Here is a 22,455-nt window from a genome sequence, read left to right as displayed (position 1 = left end):
TACCCCCTGAACGAGGCGCATGTGCTAGTAAGATTAATCATAAGCCCCCTTTTCCTCATTAGGTCCCATCGAAGAACAGGGCTCTTGAACAGGACGCCTGTCGACACACGCGAGCTCGTCCCGGAACTAACTGTAGATAGCATCACTGCACAGATTAGCATGCATTTCTTATGCGCCTACACGGACTTGGGTCTTCGTCCAGTTATGGCCTCTGGGCGCTGATTCTGGGTAGATATTGGCCGACGCGGCATCGGTAAGAGGCATCTTCTTAGAAGGGTGCTTACCGTGCCTAACCAAAGGTATAACCATAATGTCAATGCACTTTCTTGAATACTTTTAAGCTGAAGACACTGTTGAATTAATGTTGTTACTTAGAATGTAATATGGTCATTAATAACTAACTTGGAATTACGTTGCCTATTTTCCACTGTCCTCATATCGTGGCCTCGGCAATCATGTTGAACAACTATGGATTACCTCAATACGTATAGTTATTTTTGATGCTGAGACCCTCGCTTAGGGCGAAATTGGTTTATTCGAGCTTACCTTTCATTACTACCTGATCGATAATGTGCGCCACTGCTTCCCATTTTTTTTTCCTGCTGTTTCAATGATTCTAGCAATGAGCACCTCCCTGTGGCACGCACTAAGCCAAATTTAGCTTCACTAACAATGTATACAGGTCATACCCGATGCGCAAAGAAGAAATTTTTACAAACTATATATACAAAATATAAATGTTTACTAGATTGCTTTAGATTTATTTGCTTTCAAGTGAGTATCACACAGTAGCAGATATTCAATTTCGGGGCTGTCGCGGACGGTTTAATGCGCGCATTACATTTGCAAGCTTGCAAATTTACTCTGTTGAATTGTATAGCAAAGTGCAAAGAAATTGTAACGCAAATAGACCAAATAGCTAGCCATGGACAAGTTCACTGCTCGATACAGACTGCCAGATATTTAAATTTTCCTGCGTAATAATGGATAGCAGCTCTATAAACGAAGTCTAGTCTTTTCCAGCAATGTCAACGGCGATATACATATGAGTCACAAAGTTGCTGCGCACATAATCAGGCAGTACAGTAAATCAATCTTGTCGCCTATCGATAAGTCAAGCAACTTTATTATATTAACTGGCGAATATATAAAACGTGTAGCACGAGAGCATTCTTTTCATAGCCTAGCTCTAGACTTGACCTTATGCGAAAATTTAGGTCTTTACTTAGGTCTCAAAAACAGAAAGGTCTCTATCTGATCTATAGCCTATTTTAAGAACAACTTGAATTGGCCCAACAACAGTTACAGAATATACCGGAAGAGGCTTTATTGAATGTCACAGACAAGCTATCCAGGTAATAATATCCACACATTACAGTGCTCCGAATCGAACACAATTACCGTTTATCCTCCTTTAAGGCTCCTGTATCCCTATAGAAGTCTCTTAGCAGCTACTGGATATGTAAGAGTTAATGATTTATGAACTTTGCGATACTGTCAATCAATAACAATGTGACAGGAAATTTTGTGCCAAATCGCTTCAATAGTCCCACGTTTATTTATACACATATTTGGACCAGTTTTTCTGTGGTTCTGTGGTCCAAAATTTTCTGTGGTTCACTTAACTCCAAGTAAACGAACCTTTTTCTTGACCTGTTCCAACGCTCTTCTGAAATTGAACAAGAGTTGCTTTAAGGTACGAAGTGTGTAGAGACCCGTTTAAGAAGGCCTGCTAAATAAACAATGCGAATCGTAAACGCCGTGGGAAGACAAAGCCGCATGTATGGAGCCATACCTATTTTGCGTGGAGGAGAGCGCCGTCTGGATCCCACCATCATGCACGATATACTCGGCCAGCTCAGGCCAAGTAGAGGCTACCAGATCCACGATGGGTAGAGTTCTAGCTGCATCAGTTTTACATAGGCTGCTAGCCATCAGAGGTCCGATAACTCTGAAAATAACAAGAACAAAGTGATTAGACCAGTGGCGTCATTGCTATCAGATTTAGCACCCTTCTCTCGAAAGGACACACTTAGCTTGGTAACATAGTCTGCACAGAATGTACAATGAGTAGCCATTGCTATCTCTCATGTCAGATAGTTTGCATTGCGAATACAACCCTTACAAAAGAAAACAAACACATGGTTTAGAATTCAACTAAGCTGTAATGCTCTACATCTCTAAACGTTACGGTGTAACACAATTGAATTCTACTTGCAACATATGTTGTTCTATATGCGCAGTCATTCGCTGGTACGATTTATCTTTCGTTTCCTTCTACCAGACCTGTCGGCGGTCACAACTACGAGCATGCGATCTATGGCCTGCAGATATGTTTCGTTTTCGCAAATAGGAAATACGGCTGTCGTTATTTAACTTGACTCTTTTCAGACTTATAGCCTTTAATAATTTTGAGGTAATATTTTTTCAGAGATAACATCAGGCGAATCCAATGGAACTGAAACCTAATCCGCCGTGAATTGTGTCATAGACAGAGTACCTTACTTACAGTGATTTCGACTCGCTCGCTGAAGCGCCGACGAAGTGTAAGCATCAGTTTTTCTTTTGGAAAACCGGTCATTTATAGATTCCTTCAGTGAGGTGGCGGATACCAAATTATTCGAGATCAACGAGCCTCGACAAACGGGTAACTAGACAGACAATTGGAAGAGGGAAGCTTGTATTGTTTGGTTCGTTATGAAGGGTAGACTCGGAATATCAAGTTATACCCATCGGCAAGGTGGATGTCACTCGATATTCTAATGTATTGATTGGGGAAATATTGTAAGAACCAGTAACATTTAAATAGTTTCTTTCTGTTGCCTCACTAACAACTATCGAACTCATAAGGTTTCGTTCTACGAAATTTTCTACAACGTTTCAAGAACTTCCATTCTATTTCCGCATATTTTCGAAGAAGCTGCAATCCTCAAACAAGCTCGCTTTCATTGCTAAATCAGATTTGAAAAAAAAAATGTTTAAAAAAAGGCTGCCTTTCTTGTCTTGAATTAAGACACAAAATTGTTCAAGTGAAGTGACTATCCGAAGGCGGGTGCCTCAGTCTGAATACGACAGCGGGACATCACACTAACCAGCATTCGAATATGCGTGACCACGGCCGAAAATCCATAAATGCGTTCTAAGCAGCGGTTAGGCAAAGGTAAGGTCTAAACTGTTGCACACTCCAAATAGTACGTAATTATATCACATACGATGCACAAGTATTCAAGTGATGAGCGTTTTATCCCATATATTTCTCATTAGACGTATCCTTCTCGAAATCATATCTTCACATAAAAAAAAAAGTTTATATCTAGTGATTATGATTTTATCAATGATTTAACAAGTTCTTTTCTGCAGTTAACACTTCAGCCACCAAATGAGGAACAGGCAATCGTGAATGGGTCAAAAAACGCTGAAGAAAAATGCTTTTCCTAGTAGCTTTTTTTTTCTGGAGCGCTACTCAATTTTGTCGCTTCCTTCGTGCAATAGCAACTGCCCCTATCAGCAACTGTAGAATCGCTCAAGCGGAAACGTGTCATTTTCCTTTGAGATCCGCCATGATTTTTATTCTATACCTAATATAGTAAGCACATCCATTGGTGACCACTTCATGTAAAAACCTCTTCTGCTTTTTCGTTTTGAGGATATTTTTCTAGGAAGGGCATGGAAAGCTGGTCTTCATGAGACGTACTACTTCTTTTTCAAAAACGATTAAACCTCTCTAAAGATACTCGAAGCATTTCTTATCCGTTATGTTTTCCAGACTTGACTCCTTTTACTTCCAGCTTTCTCTTCACTTGTTTACTCTAACACAAGTTAAGCCAGTGTAAAAAAATAAAATAAAAAAAAATTCGCCGTGGCTCATGAAAAACGCATTTATATTAATAGATGCCATCTGAACAGTATTTAGCTTAGTTCTACCATGCGATCTAAAGGGTTTTAGTAGGAAGTGTTTGACCAGGCTGGTTGATCTATTATTCACGAATGCCGTTTGTTCGATATGATCTATGGTGTCGTTACGTAACTACTATAATCTGACTGAAATGGTTGGTCAACGCAATTAAAATAAGACATAAAAATCCCACAAATATGTGAACAGATTTAAAAATTCAACAAATTTGCGGTTGAGGCGCTAAAAAGGGCGACAGAAGAAACATACCGCCAAATTTTCATGAAGCAAATTTGAGGAACCTAACCCAAGTTTATTTCGCTCATATTAATATATAAATAAATCTTTCTCAGAGAGTCCGATTAAGAATAAGAAAATGTTCAGGAGATCAGTGATAAAGCAAAAGCAAAGGACAAAGGTCCTACCGAAAAACACGAACAGTTCATTTACCCCTAACTCATGAACGAGAGCAGTTTCTTGCTACCTTTCAGACAACAGCAGTCTACAGCATTCTCGTTTCCAAGCCACTACGCATTGCGCTATTTGTGCTCTCCTACCCAAAAGCGGACAACCAGTCCTTGGACCAGCCAACTGTTAAGCAAACGCTTTCGCCCGAATAGAACAATGACTCCAAAACTCAGAAAATCATCAAAGCAGTACTCGGGTTCTTCATATGTTCGTAAAATGCGACAGCGAACGTGTGTCTGGGAGGTCTGTAGAATTCGCCTTGGCGTTTCTATGTCGAGCAGCAAACGGATTGCTATTCTTCGAACAGCTAACGTGGCTCTTTTAAGAAGGGGTATTTTCTAACCATCTTTTTCTGTGGATCTTCCTTGTTTCCAGACCCAGAAACGTAACGATATCGCTAGGCACTAGAACTAGCTTGTTTCGTTGGCTCGCTGTTCAGTTTTGATTGCCAACTCGACGGCAGCGGTAATAGTAATGGAAGTAGTAGACAACTGAAAATCCACGTTAGTAATTGTCGATGAAAATTGCTTTCTACGAAGACACTGTTCTTACGGACGGATAAAGACTGGATGAAAGCTCTGGCTGGATGAGAAAGATATGGCTAAATTGGAGAGAGAAAGAAATTACAAAATGCTCGGTCGAAGCACGAAAAAGGACGCTGCCGACCTTTCGGATAAATGAATGAATAGGTTAGCAGTTGGTCGGTTGAATGAGTGCACAAGTACTCTTTTCTACGTATAATGAATAACAAGGAAAGAAATGAATATCAGACGCGAGTTAAAATGAAAAATAAAGGGAGAAGACTATACCGGTGACATCTCATAGGCTTGGCTTAACAAAAAATCTGACTAAAGGAATGGTAGAGACGTATAGAAAAATCGAGTTCAAGAAGGAAGAACGCTTTCGCGCTTTTGAGCAAAATTCGACTATTAGACTTTAAATATGCTCCGGTGAATAAAATCGAAAGAAAATTTTCATGAATATAGTATAGAAATTATTATTGAGATATGAGTGGATTTTTATATAAAAACTTCGCGATAAATTGTGTAAAAATCGAGCAGAGGTTACTGATTTAATTTTTTGGTAAAACGTAAGCGGGCAGCTTGCACGCCGACGAAAATACGCCCTAACGGGCCCGAGTACATCGTCCCCTAAGACTCTGCAACGATGAGATTTACTGTTTAGTCTACCACAACGCCTGTATCGTACTAGTTTACATAACAATTATTGTTGATCTACAAGTGATATGCACAAAAGCAATATTTGTAACATGAAATATCTTCCACTTTAAAAATGTAACAGCTTCTATTTAATACATTATGGTAGTGATTTGGGATTTCTTCCTCTATTCTGTTTTCGGCAATTAACTAAACCCACCAGCACGAACTGGCGTGACCAGCCCACCTGATGACAATAAGCTCTGATCACGGACTTGCGCACTCGTAAACCCCATCTGTAGACAAGGTATACCAGCATCATACGTTTGTCACGGAGGTTGTCCAGACCCCACGAAGCTTTCGATGCGGTGAGAAGTCTAAACCAAGCAATGTAATATGGGCTGAAGTTTTACGAGCGTCTATTTAAAGTTACTTGGCCGATCCCCGGCCTTGAGTGCCTCACAGTTTCCGACTCTGTAGTTCCTTTAGACACCTTTATGGAAGCCATGGGATGCGCGCGCTCTGGCTCAGAACTGCAAAACCTTCATAGGTAGTCCTGCGGCTTTGTTTAAATCACCAGCTTTTAGTGGCTCATATAATAGTAATGACTGTAGAGAATTTGGCACGAAACGCCGGATGTACTTCTAGTTTATAAATATATATTGTATTGGGATATATGAACATATAGCCAATCCGTTGCCGTAAACGTTAACACCCTTGTGCATGTGCATGTGGATATTTACATGAATATTTAACGTGTAGCATAATCAAGATTTGAATTTGTTTGCTAATTATTGCCTGCTCCTGCTGTCACCCCTAACGCCAATTGTGCTGTCAGATCACAGAATTGATGCGACGATTCCAGTATACTACAGATAATCTGATACTACCTGATGTGGTTTTAAATTAATCCCAATTCGAAGTTCGTATTTATATATATATATATATGCGCTTTGTTTCTAATCTAACAATGAACTACCTGTTGTCAATGCAATACCAGGAAAGCTGTGGGACATCTATATCGCAGGAAAACAGCAACGCATAGAAACATTTAGATCTGAATCAAACACAACATCACTAACATATGGAACAATTCGCTTGGAAACTGCTTTACTACTTTTAAATTATTAATCATCCGTTTTCGTGTTTAATTCATAGCGCGTCTTACGATCCCCCCCATTTAATATATGGGTTTGCTATTGGAGGATCACGTTTGCACCCGTACGCAGTGCGATTATACATGCAGCGAAGTGCATTTATTTACGTTAGTTCCTGCAGATTCAGCAAATCTCTATGATCCTAATGAATGATTACAGCTGAGGAAAACTTTTCACTAATATCATATGTAGCTTCGTTCCCATAATATATATATAACGTATAATTGGGAACAATCAGTAATGTACGACAAAGTTAGTAAACTGTGTCTACCCTGCCTTGGTATGTTATATGTGATAACTGGATTACATGACCCTTCAATTGGCGCGAGGTCTGATTTATTTTTGTTGGTGTTTCCCATTCAGTCTAACCAGTATAAACAGAAGTTATGAATATAGTTGGTGTATGAAGTTCATATGCTATTGCGACTCGCTTGTAAGCCAGATAAAATAAATACCTTTGACGTTACGTCCCGCTCCATCCGCAAATGCTCTTTCTTTATTAGATGATCCAACTTGGCTCTCACATTAGCTCTTTCCTTAACTGATCTGGCACGCAGAGTTCAGATACAAGAATCCAGAGGTCTCGCTTACGTGTGTTATATTCTGTCAATGCTTCACTTCAGACCAGCGAAGCTTGCTGCAGTTTCCTTTTAACTTACTAACCTATTTCGACCACTGCAATTTAAGTCCAGCGGTGCTGGTCAGCGCTACAACGTGATAATCCCATGAACGCCCTAGTACAGGCGTCCATATCCAACGTCCAACAAGTCGCAGTCTACCTCCCAAGATGTCAACTAACTGATGATGCATCTATTATTTATGAGCCACCCCAGCAGCCAACGACCCTTTTTGCTGCAGGAGACTGCAGTTCTACCTCGTTTTGTCGTCCATCCCCCTATAGCCTTATCATGCTTGCCCCACCACCATATCTCGAGAACCTTCTTTGGAAGATGTCCCATTAGTTCGTTCCATCTTCATCCTTCTGGCGTGTCTCGGATAGCCGCCGCATTTGCTACTAGTCACTCAACCACTCACCGTGTCTGATCACTTGTGCAATGAACTCCGCATGGCAACAAGCAGGCTTCAAGTAGGTCGCGGAACTTGGGCAACTGAATGGCGCCGCAAACGGAGGCCAGTTTCGTCAATAACGATAGGTGCACGCTGTGAAAGAAGCAACGAGCGTAAACAGCTAATAGTCGAATTCGGTTATAAGTCTATATAAAGATGTACAAATGCAATTGTCGCTGATTAAAGAAGATGACGTATAAAAGAAAATGTTGTGTATACGAGGTACGGGTATATCTAACATTGACTCATATATATACATTTTTATAGTAGACACGTGGGCCATATTTAATGTTTCATGCGCCGCCCATGCACATTTGAGTCATAAAAAACGAAAACAGAGCATCTTCACTGACGGGTATACAGATACTATAAAAGAGCGTAGAGACTAACATGGCGTCGAAAGCGAAGGATGAAATAGTATTTTATAGAAAGTAAAGCATTGGAGCCTTTGTAAAGGCCCGCAAGGCTTGTGTCTCAACAAGTAACGACAACGAATTTATTGTAATAGTAATAATAGTACTTAGTTTTTAGTAGTAGTACCTCGTATAATATTTTAATTATATAATAAATAATAATAATTAGCAGAATGGTTTATATGCTTATAATAGGGTATAGCCCTACCGCCCTGCTTTGACTCTGTGCATATTCGAGGACTTCTTGTACTGTCATGGCTTACACCTGGTGAATTGTCGGCTTTATGTAGGCAATAACGCGCCTGAGCACATTGTCGATCCAAGGAGGCCCGTAAGAGCCCCACCTTTTTCATTACATGAGCTTTATTACTTTTGAAGAACACTGGAACTCAAGTAAATAGTTGTTTGATGGCTACCTTTTGATGCAAGTCACCATCGATGTCCACATAGGGCCTACCTGTATCCATACTACGTCGAACGCCATGGTCCTAATTGGGGCGCTGGCATGAACAGTTTATTCTCTTTGACATTATCTCACCAGACGGAGTTAAAATTAAGCCCCGCTAAAGTTCTTGTACTTGATACGTCCACTAAAACCGGGTAGCTCTTCTGGGCCATGATGCCAGGTAACCTTCACTAATAATTGGGCCTGAGTGCATTATACTTTAGGCACGCTAGGAGGACATGAGAATGAATGAATTAAGTATGCTTACAAATGGTTGGAGGAGTAACCTGTCGGGTTCACTAAGAAAGTGGAAGCATATTGCAGATGTTAGAGCTTACAATTGGTGTATTCAACACTGTTACTGCTTGACAAAAATACTTCAAGTGACGCCACGGGGAATACGTATATATATATATATATATATATATATATAGTATAGCTAACCAAGCAGGCGTAGGCAAACCTTGAGCTGGGGGCCAGCGGTTCGAAATAATACCTAGAGGCAGTACCAAACCTAAAAACACAAAACATTTATTTAGGGTCACTGCAACTTCGTTTCTAGCTGCTTCCGATGTGCACATGTGCGGCCTTCACATTTCATTTATCCCAGCTATTAGTGACCGTAGTTTCCATTGCAATCAAAGGCTTCTCTATAATTTGAGCACTACTATGGCATACCCTATAGGTAAGTTCAGAACGAATCACTGCTATAGAGTTCGTCATATTCGACAATACATACAAAACAAACTATTCCGTGCAGCTATCCATACAGTCATCGCCGTCTTTACTAGCATGCCCATCAGAAGAAATTATAACTAATGAATTTGCGTCAACTAAAACAACTTCTATATTCTCCGCCTATCACTTACTATATGAGCCTAAGGGTGATCCACTATTGTTACTGAACGTCCCGTCTACATTAACAAGAACTTTTACGTCGCCTGTTTATTCTGTAGACGAAATGGAAGAGACGGGGGCTTCCGTTGTTGTTGCCAATCGACTGCGATGACGACAAACACAAGACAGTAACCGAAAAACAATAGCACCAAAGACTTCAGTTCACAAACCTTCAGCTATCACACCAGCTCTATCCTTTTCGCGTAAGGACCATTGCCTCCGGTGCCAGCATTATATAAACAGCTGCACAGAGTGACCGATTGCCAGTGACGTTATCGATGGATATGGCCGTATCCGTTCCGCCTTTACTTCCTAGAGTTTCCGCCTTTCATATACTACTTGAGGCAGGGGGCGCTGCGTGGAGTATTCGATAAGTGACGGGTTGGCTACTGCCACAAAAAAAATGGGACTACGCGTCAACAACCTGGGAGTAGTCGCAAAAGTAAGAGAATGTGTACACGGGGAACTAGGATGCTTCTGTCCATGGTGTTGGTATTAGAACTAGCACTACTGTTGCCGCTGCGGCTGTTACGACTCTCGATGAAAGGCGATGACACTCAAGTGAATTGAAGATCTGTTTCCCAGACAATATGGAATAGTACACACGCGAGTAAAGACTTGCAATATTAAAGAGGTTATAAACATATTAACTGGTACATAGCTATTTTTCATATAACAGCTTTAGGAACAAATTACTATATCGTGTACAATATTTGCTTTCACTCTCTACCATCTTTTCCCATCTCCTAACCAAGTTATTTATTCCACCCAAAACTTTTAAAACCTGAAGATGGAGAGCTCATCTCGTCAGTGTTTGAGATTCGCCTTATTGCCAAACGTGTCGTCAATGAAGAGGGTGATAATGCTTTACTACGAGGCTTGAAGTGTCCGGTTGTTTTTTATATAAAATAAATAGATTTAAGCTCTTGCAAAGTGACTCTGGCGACCTTTACCATGCGTAATCCGACACTGCCGCGCTTTGACTGGGTCTTCCCTGTTGGAACTAAATGTGAGTGGGCTATATACAGATCTCTATTGACCGTCTCATTTCTTTAAGCATTTTTCACCCTAACCAAATGCAAATCGTGTTTTTTTATAATGGTTTAGCTCAGATTTATACGTATAACCCAAAGCTATTAATTTTTTTCTTTGTATAATCTGACTCGCAATAACTGTGAATAAACCTTACATGTTGTGGGGTGCTCAGTTATACGTTAAGAGACAATGAAGAACCGCATTTCGATCTACCTTTCACTCAATTTTTAAAGCACTTAGGCTCCCAATTTTTTTTTTTGAAGTCCCATAGATTTAAGATGATCATGTGAGCACAGCTCATCTTCTCAGCTCGTCCACGAATTCCTTGTTGACCTTCTTACTTATATTGTTTTCATGGGCCTCAGACCTCATAGATCGCGGTGGGATACAATCTCCGTACATGGGATGTCATTATATTAAACTTTGAAGACTATCATCAGGCTGTTCTTTTAAAAATGTAGTTTACACTGTACATAATACGTCTATCTCCTTGGCACTTCGTTACTTCGGCAAAGGACGATATAAGAACACTCTCTACATGCCATTCACTACATACTGATCTCAGCGGGCTATGACGGAGAAATGGCGCTTCTGAATGGTAAGATGGTGAAACATATAAAAAAGGAATTTGGCAAGAATGCTATTATTTATATGCAAACCAAATATTTATAGCATACCTGTATATCTAAATATACATTTGTGGAGTTACAGCTTGAGGCCTCCACTGATGGATACTGTCTGGTATTGCTGTGTATATAAAGCTATATTGGAATTATAAGACATTTAACATCTTTGCAGCTTTTTGTCTAGTTCTATTCAGAATAAATGCTTTGGATGCCGTATTTGTCTAGAGGAGAAAGCAATTATAACTTGTTCGGGTTCGTTAGCCTTAGATGGAAAGTTTTCAATGAGCATTTTATGCAGACAAAATTTAATAGGCAATAATAATGTGAATATATAAAACGTACGTATTGTCTGCATTTGTTACGTGTTGAGCAATTTGATACCGATGAGCGTGTGCTTTATTCATCATTACCAGTTACATAGAACTAGACTTTTATTAGGCAACGGAACTCTATAAGCGGAAAGTGTATTGAATCCGATCAGCGCTATTAATCTGTGCTAAAAACCTGCACCGATAGAAAAACTACTAACTTGGTTATTTGCGTTGATGAAGAAAGAGAATCGGAGCACTTCTTGAGGATTGCAAGAAGAACATCAATGACGGCAGTTCGGTCGATGTCCAATGACCACACCGTGTCTAACATAATCTTTGTCAGCTTCGGTGATTCCTGTTTTCGATGAACGTTATGGAACTTCATTAGATTGAGAATTGAATTTAAGCCAATCAATGACCACGCCGACTGGTTTAGCCTTTTCGAGCGTTTTGCGCTCCATAATTGAAAACGCGTCAATTAGGTAATTTTATTTGAAAATATAAATCTTTTCCACCTCTTAAGGAAAGATGTAAGCACAGTTAGTGACATGCACGTAGTGTTTTCGTGTTAGTTAGTGACCTCAATTTTCGTTCTGAAATAAATAATTGTTTTAGAAAAGTATATTGGAACGATCGAATTATAGCGAAAGTTTAACTGTTTTAATTACAAGGCGTAAATATATAATAATAAATAAAACTAATTTATCTTAGATAAGTTGTAACGTTTTGGCGTGTGCGTAAGGAAATGTGAAACAACGTGCACGACTGTACCATAGCAGTTTGCTGAATGAACAGTGAGATAGGTGTGGCCTGTGGGAATATTTTGCAGTAGTATCCCACAATCTCTGAAAATCGTCGTCCGATGAACGCGTCATTATCCCTAAACAATTGAGCCAGGCCAAGTAGAAATCGATGCCCTTGCGCTCTCATGCATTCGACGAGCATCCGCGGAAGGACCACTTTTCCTTCGCGCAATAGTGATTTTGGATAGACGAACGTCTCGACCAAACGTGGCAACGGGCAATCTGCTAGACCCTATAGCGTGAGTTCGTTAGCCAAAACAAATTATAGACGCGCTGATTAAGACACCAGGCCTATATAAAACGCACCTTTCAGCTAATATTTTTGTCAACCTGTCAGCTGTTACTAGTAAAGTCAAACATAAGGCTTTTGCTAACTTTTGAAGCTATTTACAGAAGGAGCGCAATAAAGCAACTTCTCGAATAAAGTATGCTACATATGATATATTGCCAAAAAATAGTTGCTATGTCAATGCGCGTAAAAATCCAGCGAAGATCAGTAAAGGTTCGCCGAATCGTATTATGTGTCGTTTAATTATCGCACCAGGTGTATCGTTCACTAAAGGCTTCAATCCACAGGTGGACAGTACACGAACCTACAATAAACTTCGTTACCTTTGTATAGAGAAGGTCAGGGGCATCGCTAAAGAGCAACGCAACTACCTGGTACAAGTGTGCCACCTGACCATTTGGGAGGTCGAGTACAGCCTTTGCATCGAAGTGAACCGCTCTTAGCAAAGCGCGGACCGTTTTGCGAAAGGCTGCAGCTTCGGCTATGGAACATGATTGCATTAGTTCTTGGTGCCGACGGCTCCAATAGCATAAAAGCTGCTGATAACAGGACATAAAATCTGCTGTTGGAGCTGGATCAACTTGCAGGAGCTCACTCTGAAATCAAATGAAAAAGAATAACGTTATTTTCTCTAAAAGTTTCCACTGACATATATACAAGTTCGTCCACTAATGTATGACAACTTCTGCCAACTTCCTTTTACATAGCGGACTGTGCGCTAACTACGTTGCATAGAAAAGATCAAACACCTTCGACTTTTTTGGTTCCACTTGTGTATTTCTGAAGATGTCGAATTTTTCAAAATCCATCAATTTTTGCCTATCACAATCTTGGTGTTTATATAAATATTCAAACATCTTAAGCAGTTATTGTCTCTTTCCGAGCTTCAGTACGGAGTAACTTGCAAGAATATACTAGCATTACGAACCTTAATTTTTTTGAGAACCAAACGGGTCACGAGGTCCATTTCAACTAAAGGCGATCGAACATACATAATTAGCTTTAAAAGAAGGCCTGGTCCTTCCGTTTCCTGCCAGACCTTGATGAACGTCTCTCCATCAGATTTTTTCACAATCAAAGCCAATGTTCTTACTACAAATACGGGCTGGCGATCCACGTGACGAATTACGTCCTGTATGAAAGATGCCCTCGTCAACGTGCCTGAGAGAGGATGTCTCCTTGTGATTTAAAATTAGCAATAAATATAAATATACGATAAGCATGTATTCATTTGAAGAAATAACAATTTTCTTGGTCAAAACTAAAGTTTAGTGCCTATAGCCATTAGAAGAGGTCGATTATCTACTGTCTAATATGGGTTACTTTTGCAGCTTGATTGTTACTATTATGGCTTGGCTATAAACCAATGAGGGCTTACAATACTGGCCATGTCGCTTAACGTCGTTAGTTATTGCTACAGACTACCTTTTGCTACTAGAAAACCTTGTGAAACAAAAAGAAAAATCAGTGACACGCACTGTATATAAATTATTTTAATTGTAATAAATAAACTTCCACTTTGTTCCATTAACCAACCATTTAACGAGACCTATGAGAATTTCGGCACATAGGTCGGCTGCGCAATTGAGCTCATAATTCGACGAGTACTTCTCCATCTGCGATAAACTGGTCATGGCCAAAGGAAGCGCTAATGATATCGTCGATGAAACAAAGGCGTCCTGACTCAGTCGAGCCTTGGGGTTGTCATCACTTTCGCTGAAAGTACAATTAAACTGCAAATTCGCTGCACTTAAACCGGCCACATAAATTCACTCACGAGCACAAGTTTTCTACTCTTTTTTTTTACTTTTACTGAACTTATTTTTTTGCTATCATATAATCAGTCACATGTGCACAAGTACCGCTCATTATAAATGTTACCTGCGGTATGTGTAAGAGTTGGCAATAACATAATGCAATAGTAATCTCACAAATTGTGCTTATAGAAGCGATCGATCATCGAAGAGCAGGTGGTCTGAATAGATACTCGAAGAGAAGGCGAGCACTTATTATAGATCGTCTGGATTTCTGAATCTGAAAAAATGCATTTCGATTTAAGTGTAAATGCCATTTGTTGATAAATGGATTCAACTAGATGAATAGACTTTAGTGGTACTATTAGATAGACGCGTAGACTGGAGTGCGCTAACGTAACAATTACACATTAGATAATAAGCTTTTCCATTATTTGAGAAAAATAAATCAATTTATAATAACAAGGTTTCATGCCAACGATGTCACTGGCCTTGCGATGACCATGACACATAAAAAAAACCTATTGGATCTAATCGATGAACGTCGTTTTTGAACGCGCTGATATTCGATATCAGTTATCATCTGTAAAGGGACTCAGCATAGCTAGACACGCACAAAGTATAAGCCCATTATTAAATGCGTCTGCAGTAGCTAAGTCTTCCAGCACTTCGAGAAGAGGTGGTACAACTTCGGAACAATGAACTTTTGTAGATTCCTGGTGTAGACGTTGCACGGCAAAGCTAAGTATTGGCGCAAGGTCAACAGGTTGCTGCAGTAGGTTAAACAATAGTTGAAAAGACGACAAACAAGAGACCAATAGGCAAACACGAGCTGATGTTAGTGGTAAATCCGCCGGGGGCACTACGCGCTCTTGAAAACGTTTCAGCTGTACAAAGCAAATAAAAATATTGGAATAACTGGTTTTATTTTACGTATTTGGTTTATGTCCTGGCAGACAGAAACAAGATTGAAAATGACAGAGTCCAAAATTAAGTAGTAAAAAGATTGTTACCTCAATTCGACAAGTTTTGACACAATTAAAAGGTCCACCCCTTAGATAAGGCTGTTCAGACTTGACCTTGGCATTCAAACGCGTCAGCTAATTACTATCGCAAGATGTTACTTGCATATATGTTGGTTATATGTCTTACTGTAATCATAAATCGGCAGGAGTGAAAGCGTCCGGAAAGTTATGAGGACGATACCTAAAAATAACGTATCAAAGTGGCAGTATTCTTGTGATTTAAGTGCCTCCCGTATGTAGCCAATATTAGCAAATATTACGATTATGACCTTGAAAAGTAACAGAACTTACGTACAATGTCATTGAGATTATGGTTTTTGCTGCTGCCATCGGTGCTATAGCGCGCTAAAACTAGCATCGTCAGAGTGAAGTTTATCACGCCAGAACGGGAGAACGCGAGTACTCTAGCACGAGATAACTTTAAGTACACCCGACCGATGATTTGTCGAAGCGGATTACCTTCTGGAGTGGCACCTCGAAGAGCCCCAGCGCACAAAGACAGGCACTCATAGAACACATTGCTTTGTCTCCAAACAGATCGAAATAATGCTTAGACAGTGTCAAACACTAGTTAATAAAGGGACCCACTTATTTGCATGGCTAATCGCAGATTCAATTGATTAGAGAAACAAAAGATTCTTTAACCTAATGATTACTTAAACAAAATTTAATCACTAATTGTTATAAAAAGAACATATTGTTTCCGAATTTGTTTCATCTGGTCACTTTATGCTGCCTAGTTAAATGTAACTTTAACGTCTACCGGTTTCAAAATTGGACGTATAACACATATAGGTAACTATGTAAACCTACTTCATATCGGATGAACATATATGGTCGCACAGATTCATTAGAGACCTCGCCGAGATATCATTTTCTATGAATTTTTCCATGGTTCCTGGCTTCGAAGCAATGGGCCTATCGTAAGATTCGTCCATATTGGCTAAAAAGTGATCTTAAGTAGCAAACACAGGATATTGATTCTGTTATAAAAGCTTTTTCTCTTGCGCAACCCATAACATTTTTGAATGATATGTTCGTGTTTTAGTATAGGATATAATAATCTGCTATGTTCGGTTAGAGCTGGACGCACATTTGGCTTTGAGAGCTCCGTCATAAGATATTTGCACTTACTGTTTTATTTAATTGAGGGCCTAATGAGAACCCTATATTGTTTAATAAAAATGTAAAAAATCAATAGAAATACTTAAGAAACGTACCTAAAATAGGCATAATAATTTCAGTCGCATTTTGTGGCCAGAATGTTGATAAGGTCTTAGCAGTTGATACAGCCAAATCCGGGTTTTGAGTAAGTGCAGATAATATCAACAGGCGACAGTATGACGGGTTCGGCGAAAGCTGAAATTGCGTGAAACGTTAATATTTTAGGCATACGTTAGTAACCAAAAAATACTTTTGAAATCCGGGTTTCTCTGTGATAGTTCCCGCTGCAATTATCTGTCATTATACAAGTGAAAACCTATTGAAATACACCTGTTATTCCAGCTAAATGATTCTTTGTCTTGAGATTACTTTAACTTTTGATATCGCAGGTTAAATCTGCTACCGCCGATAGAAGTAAGTCCATAAAACAATGCTAAATCATCGGTGTCTTTAAAAAACGTTGGTTCACTTTTTTGGAGAAAATGCCATACTGGAACAGAAGTGGGAGAGATGACAGATTCCAACTTAGCGTTTATGCAGATCGCAAACAACTAAAGTATTTTCACACCGGATGTTTCGATGAGTGATTAACCGTTGTCGAGATAACTACTCAGAAACGTTGTCTTCATTAGTTAGCCTTGGTATCTTCGAGAATGTCTTAGCATAAACCGGATTTTTCCCCAACCTTAGACTATACAATTAAGTTTTGATATCAAACTCATCCTGCGCGTTAGAAATGATAAAAAAATTCATCGGTATATATGTAAATGGAGATACGCAAACTTAATTAATTTAAGAGGAGGTCCCATTATTATTATTATTATTACCGGAACCCGTTCCTGTAGTAAGTGATTAACTATCTCCAGCTGCAAAGTGCTCGGCACTCCGGTCTTGCAGCCCATTGGAAGCGTCCACCATTCCTGATCACACAAGCAAACTATCTCATCTTGAGCTTTTGACAAGTCATCCCACAGGAGAGATGCTCGAAAGCGTGCCACCTCTACGAGTGTCTCCTGTAGACAAGCACAAGACGTTCCACTGAGCTTTTGTATAGAAGAGATCAGGTCCCAGAATAGGAGCCGTCCTAACACATGAGCGTATGAGGACATCACTGAAACAGATCGGCATGGTGCAGATTACTAAACAACTTAACTCACTTACTCTTACAGAGTGAGGAAATATACGTCATCAATATCGCATATTTCTATTACGACCCTAACATTATTCAAAATCAATGTATGTCCTTTCAATAAAATCTTGTTTCGCAGGGACTCGAAAGATTGAGTCACAGACAGAGAAGGAAAAGTTAATATCTAAGCTACGACACATTTATGTTCGAATCCTTTATAAAGGCAGACAACACTCCCTATCGATCGTTATGCTTTGCTATAAAGTCATATGTATTTCAACAGTAAGCACGAACATGACCTAAAAAGAGTGATAAGTAACATGGCTTCACCCAGCTTGTAAACGCCTATCTTCTATCGATTCGAACGTTGTAAACGCTTGAGTTAACTCAGAATATATTAAATATAGTCGCTTGTATCAACTCGTTAACGTCAATACCGGCATTATTGATGAGACGTGCTTCAACAGCAACGCTAATTTTCCATGCTGTTTCCCATAGTTTTAGCAGGAGATGAAAAGACCTCTCATCGACACTGACCACACATTCGGAGCAGCGACCAGAAAACTGAAGGCTACGAGAGAGTTCCACCAGAACTGAAATCAGTTCTTGTTCTTCATAGACGGTTTCTCCTGCATAGAGTGGAATCAATATGAACTTTATCTAGATCCGTAAACGCTTTAAGAGCCGAATTACTTTGAAAAGTGCGCCATGTCTATATAAGGCTGACTAGATGATAAAGCTATAATTATTAAAATATTTGCCTGGCATGTCTTGGATTGTCATCACAAGTGCGCCTGTTGGTCTTAATAATGCTTTTCTAAGTATAGTCAAATATAAATAATCACACACTTGTCACTAGTTCTACACTTCTTTCAACTTGCACAGAAGCGCAGTTATTGTAATAAAATACAAAATGAATGACAGTATCTTTATTGAATTAAACCGCACTGCTTATTTCAGGCCGTACCAATAGTGAGTTCTTGATACAGAAAATCGAGAAAGTAGACCACGTCCTCGGCTGATTTTTCGGCTGCTTGATGGCTATCGTATGAGCCGCCGACGCCAGCAGACAACGTAGTAAATGGCTGAAGGTGATACCTGTGAATGAATGAAATCCATAATTAAAGTGGTAGATATAGATATATATAAGTTCCGTTTACCAAACAAATGTTTAATAAAAATTATTATTATTTCGCTAATGCGATGACTGTATACTCGCTTTTAAACCTATTTGTTCTTTTATCAAAGAATCTTCTATCTCGCTTTAATCTGCTTTGTCAACCTGCGTAGCGAGTTCGTATACTTCTTATGGACTACATATTACGATCGACTACTACAACGTTGTGATACTCTGCGTAAAATTTCGATTATAACAATTTCAATATACAACACCGTTAACATGTTTTTATAGACCGGCCATTACATTTGACAATATTGAATGTATTAAAATGAAGCACTACTTTTCATAAAATTCGGCACCTTGGCTATGGATCCCTGAGGAACACTATTACACATCAAGGTGCCTGATATAACTATCTGCAGTCCAGCAATAAGATTAAAGTCAAAGTATGGAGGCCACGCTCTGCCGTATGCCTACTGATCACTCTTCAACGGAACCGCACTAGCTTTCGTGAAGGCAAAAATTAGCGCAAGAAAAGCTTGAGACATAGTAACAATAATTTCTTTATCTTAATACAAGCCATGCGCGCCAGTTCACTAAGGTAATAGCGATGAACATGATCTTTGCTGCCTCAAAAACAGGATTTAGAACAGAAAAAAGGGTTTTGTACTTAGTAACCTATACTGAAAACGATTATCGATGTTAGAGAAGAAATAATGGCTCACAAGAAACATCCCTCTTTTTTTTTACAAGCTGTAAGACTGGCACCATGCAGAAGTTCATTATAATAAGTTTTAACTTGTTTGAATGCATGTATATAACAGAATTTTAACACATAGCACATTCTCGAACTAAGTTATTCAGTACTGAAATGATTCGAGGCTTGTGATGAAGAACGTAGGGCCATTGCAAAAACAGACCCGGTTTGCTCTATTATCATTTAGAGTTGGACTGAGGGTGAGCAGAGTAGGTACATTAGTTTAAAAACGTATGTTACTATATAATAGAATGATGGCTTTGCTGGCTAATTTTAAAATGAACAAAATCACTTACTTGAGCAAATGAAAAGCTCCGTGTCTTGTAGAGGTATTCTGCAATACTGTCTTTCTCTGATACGAGTATCCAAACAAACGGACGTAATCATGGTCTCGAGGAAAGCAGTGCCTCTGCCTGCAGAACAAGATTATAAACCTCATATGACTATCGCTAATTAGTAAAATTTAATCTCTTTGAAATATATTATCCCAGAACAGCCGGAATATGCTTCACACAGTGATTTCCAGGCCAGATAACCACGATTCCACTCAACGATTGTAATCAATACAAAATGAACATCTGATAGAAACCGTAAGTCGTGGCATTTTATTGATAGCTTTTTTGCATAATATTGCTCTTATGACGAACTCTAGTTATATATTGTATGAGTTGTATCTTCGATACATTTTGTATTTGTTGTAGGGACGGGGGAGGCTGGTGACAATGTAGACATTTTGTGTTAATACCAGGTATCCCAAAGGCCTGAACTAGTACTTCCAATTATCATGTCATGACATAGCCTTAGCTATATTTTACATATCAGTTACTTGTTCTCTCTAATACCTAGTTTAGAAATTAAAAAAAAAAATTATAAAAGGTTCTAACTTTAAAAGCTTTCGATAAAATTAACGCACTACAACGTTTACAACTGTTACTCGGCATAAAAACCTGTCTGTTCTGTACGAGCAAAAATATGCAAATCTAGTGTCGCTTAAATCGATGCGTAATATATATGCTTTACCATCTGTGTTTTGTCGTATTCCAAAATGACTACGATATCTGGGGCGTACAGGAATCTACTGGATGAGTATTCCAGCGCATTTTAATCCAAAGTTAGCTAAAATACTTCTAAATAAAATACTTAAAACTGAACGCTTTGCTTATTTTTCGGCTTTATATAAGATTAACTTCATGCAAGTTATAGAAGTTGATGCTTGAAAAACTACGGCTTTTAAGTGCTGCTTGCAGTTCGGTTGATATCAATCAGTCAAACTTTTCTCAAAGACTTAAAAAACAAAAGGTTATTTTTTTCATGGGAAGAAGCCAAGGCCGAGGCTAATATTTGATGTGTTTGACAGAAGTATTGGCATACCATCATGGCAGCTGACACACTGTTTATCAGTGCTTTATGTGAAACGAAAAACTTTGGTATTGATTTTGTTGATTGTCTATTTTGACGCCAGCCTCCCTTATGCTATTTTTTTTTTTGTTATTTTACCCACTTTTAAAATTTTACAGTGCAATATATAATTTCTACATTTGCTAAATGTTTAGCTTTTGTATTTTATAGAATTCATCCACGAAGACTCTCATATATATACTTTCATACCTGATAACGTCACAATTGATTTTCAATCCTCTTCGCGGTTCTGTAACGCGCAAAGAATACAGCGTGCGTTAAAAGCTTATCAGTTGTTACACGCCTCTATTCTTTCCTAAGTCGTATTTAATAAAGGACATGGTATATGACGACGGGATTATAACGATCATAAGAACCAGATACTTCAAACATAGGACCATCGTTCGCAGAAAACTTTCATAACACTATCTGCAGTAAATTTATAACCTCTTCTTCTTTACACACATATATATATATATATATATATATCTTTTTTTTTAATTTTACATATAAAACAAAAGAGTAAACACTTCAACGTACATTCTTCGCGCAAATTTTAAATGGAAACGTGTTTTGAATGATCCTATAGCTAAGCTTTCACTATCTGAACTATTCTAATGGCGCTTCTAAAAGTAATAAGAATAACTATTAAGGATAATAAAAAATACCATATATTCTACAGTTTGTTGTAGCATAGGAGGCAGCTGATCCCGGTGAAAATGTCATCGCGCCTTTCGTTGCTGTTGCTTGTAGCTCTTTACCAACCACGGCAAGTATCGCTCGTTCAAATCTATCGCACTTTCGTTTTTCGGCCTTTGCTTTGCCCTACGCACCAATGAGTCCACTTCCACCAAACGCACCAAATTATAATAAATCGACGAGAGAATAAGGAAGCATACTTAAAAAGAGTATTTTTCTTCCGTGGTACCTTGCCCTGCGTTGATATTTCGCTGAGTTTAGTACCACATACATGACACAAAGGCGTTAATCAGCATTTTACAAATGTGTCCACAGTTGCAGTTTTTCCTCTTACACTTAGTATGAAAGAGGTGAGATCGATAACAGATGTTCACCTGTCGTACATATTTTTATTTTACTTATGAATTCCATCTATCAGCTGTTTCCCGCCAATGCATTTTACCAATCGTCTGCTTAAGATGCGATCATTAGAACAGTTACACAAATAAAAAAATACAGTAAAAATATATATAGTCACTTGGAAAATTAGCTAAAAGAAACTCTAATAAGAGACATGGTGGTAGTTTGGAAATACACCTCTAAATTCTCTTTTCGAGTTTCTCTATATTGAAATTGTGCCTGTAGGTTCTCTTTGTTGGCACAAATGCACTTCTATTATTGTTGTTATTATATTATTCTATTATTATGCTTCTATTAGTAAAAAATAATTATATATTTTATTTATCGCAAATTATTTAACATTATTAAAATAATTTCTAAATATGCTGTGTTTCATAAAATTTCTGCTTGAGTATGATTTCAAATTATCGGCGCAGCTAGCTAGCACATAGTTTGCCTCCAAACGTAAA

The 22,455-nt window shown here is 38.7% G+C and overlaps 1 protein-coding gene across 6 annotated transcripts; it reads right to left on the bottom strand.

Annotated features, from left to right (window-relative positions):
- Positions 1-1,287: 1,287 nt before the first annotated feature.
- On the bottom strand, positions 1,288-21,989 carry LOC111258539 (uncharacterized). 6 transcript variants are annotated; one of them, XM_022829905.2, is made up of 19 exons: positions 21,577-21,981; positions 21,119-21,158; positions 19,807-19,923; positions 18,601-18,731; positions 18,071-18,262; positions 17,332-17,615; positions 16,561-16,699; positions 16,154-16,295; positions 15,636-15,867; positions 14,932-15,202; positions 14,493-14,595; positions 14,098-14,277; positions 13,490-13,739; positions 12,885-13,157; positions 12,241-12,504; positions 11,688-11,824; positions 7,710-7,835; positions 1,796-1,951; positions 1,288-1,666 (listed from the first exon to the last, which is right to left on the bottom strand). In XM_022829905.2, the coding sequence occupies exons 1-19, from the start codon at positions 21,632-21,634 to the stop codon at positions 1,618-1,620; spliced, it is 3,144 nt and encodes a 1,047-aa protein (XP_022685640.1). In that variant the 5' UTR covers positions 21,635-21,981; the 3' UTR covers positions 1,288-1,617. The 6 variants fall into 6 exon arrangements, 3 of the variants coding, with proteins under 3 accessions (XP_022685640.1, XP_022685639.1, XP_022685641.1); XM_022829904.2 differs by having other exon boundaries at positions 1,288-1,669; positions 21,577-21,978; XR_002679050.2 differs by lacking the exon at positions 1,288-1,666 and adding an exon at positions 2,510-2,651 and having other exon boundaries at positions 1,815-1,951; positions 21,577-21,985.
- Positions 21,990-22,455: the final 466 nt, after the last annotated feature.

Source organism: Varroa jacobsoni, unplaced genomic scaffold (assembly GCF_002532875.2).
Source record: "Varroa jacobsoni isolate VJ856 unplaced genomic scaffold, vjacob_1.0 scaffold_244, whole genome shotgun sequence".
Taxonomy (NCBI): Eukaryota; Metazoa; Arthropoda; class Arachnida; order Mesostigmata; family Varroidae; genus Varroa; species Varroa jacobsoni.
This window is presented reverse-complemented; position numbering and strand designations above follow the sequence as displayed.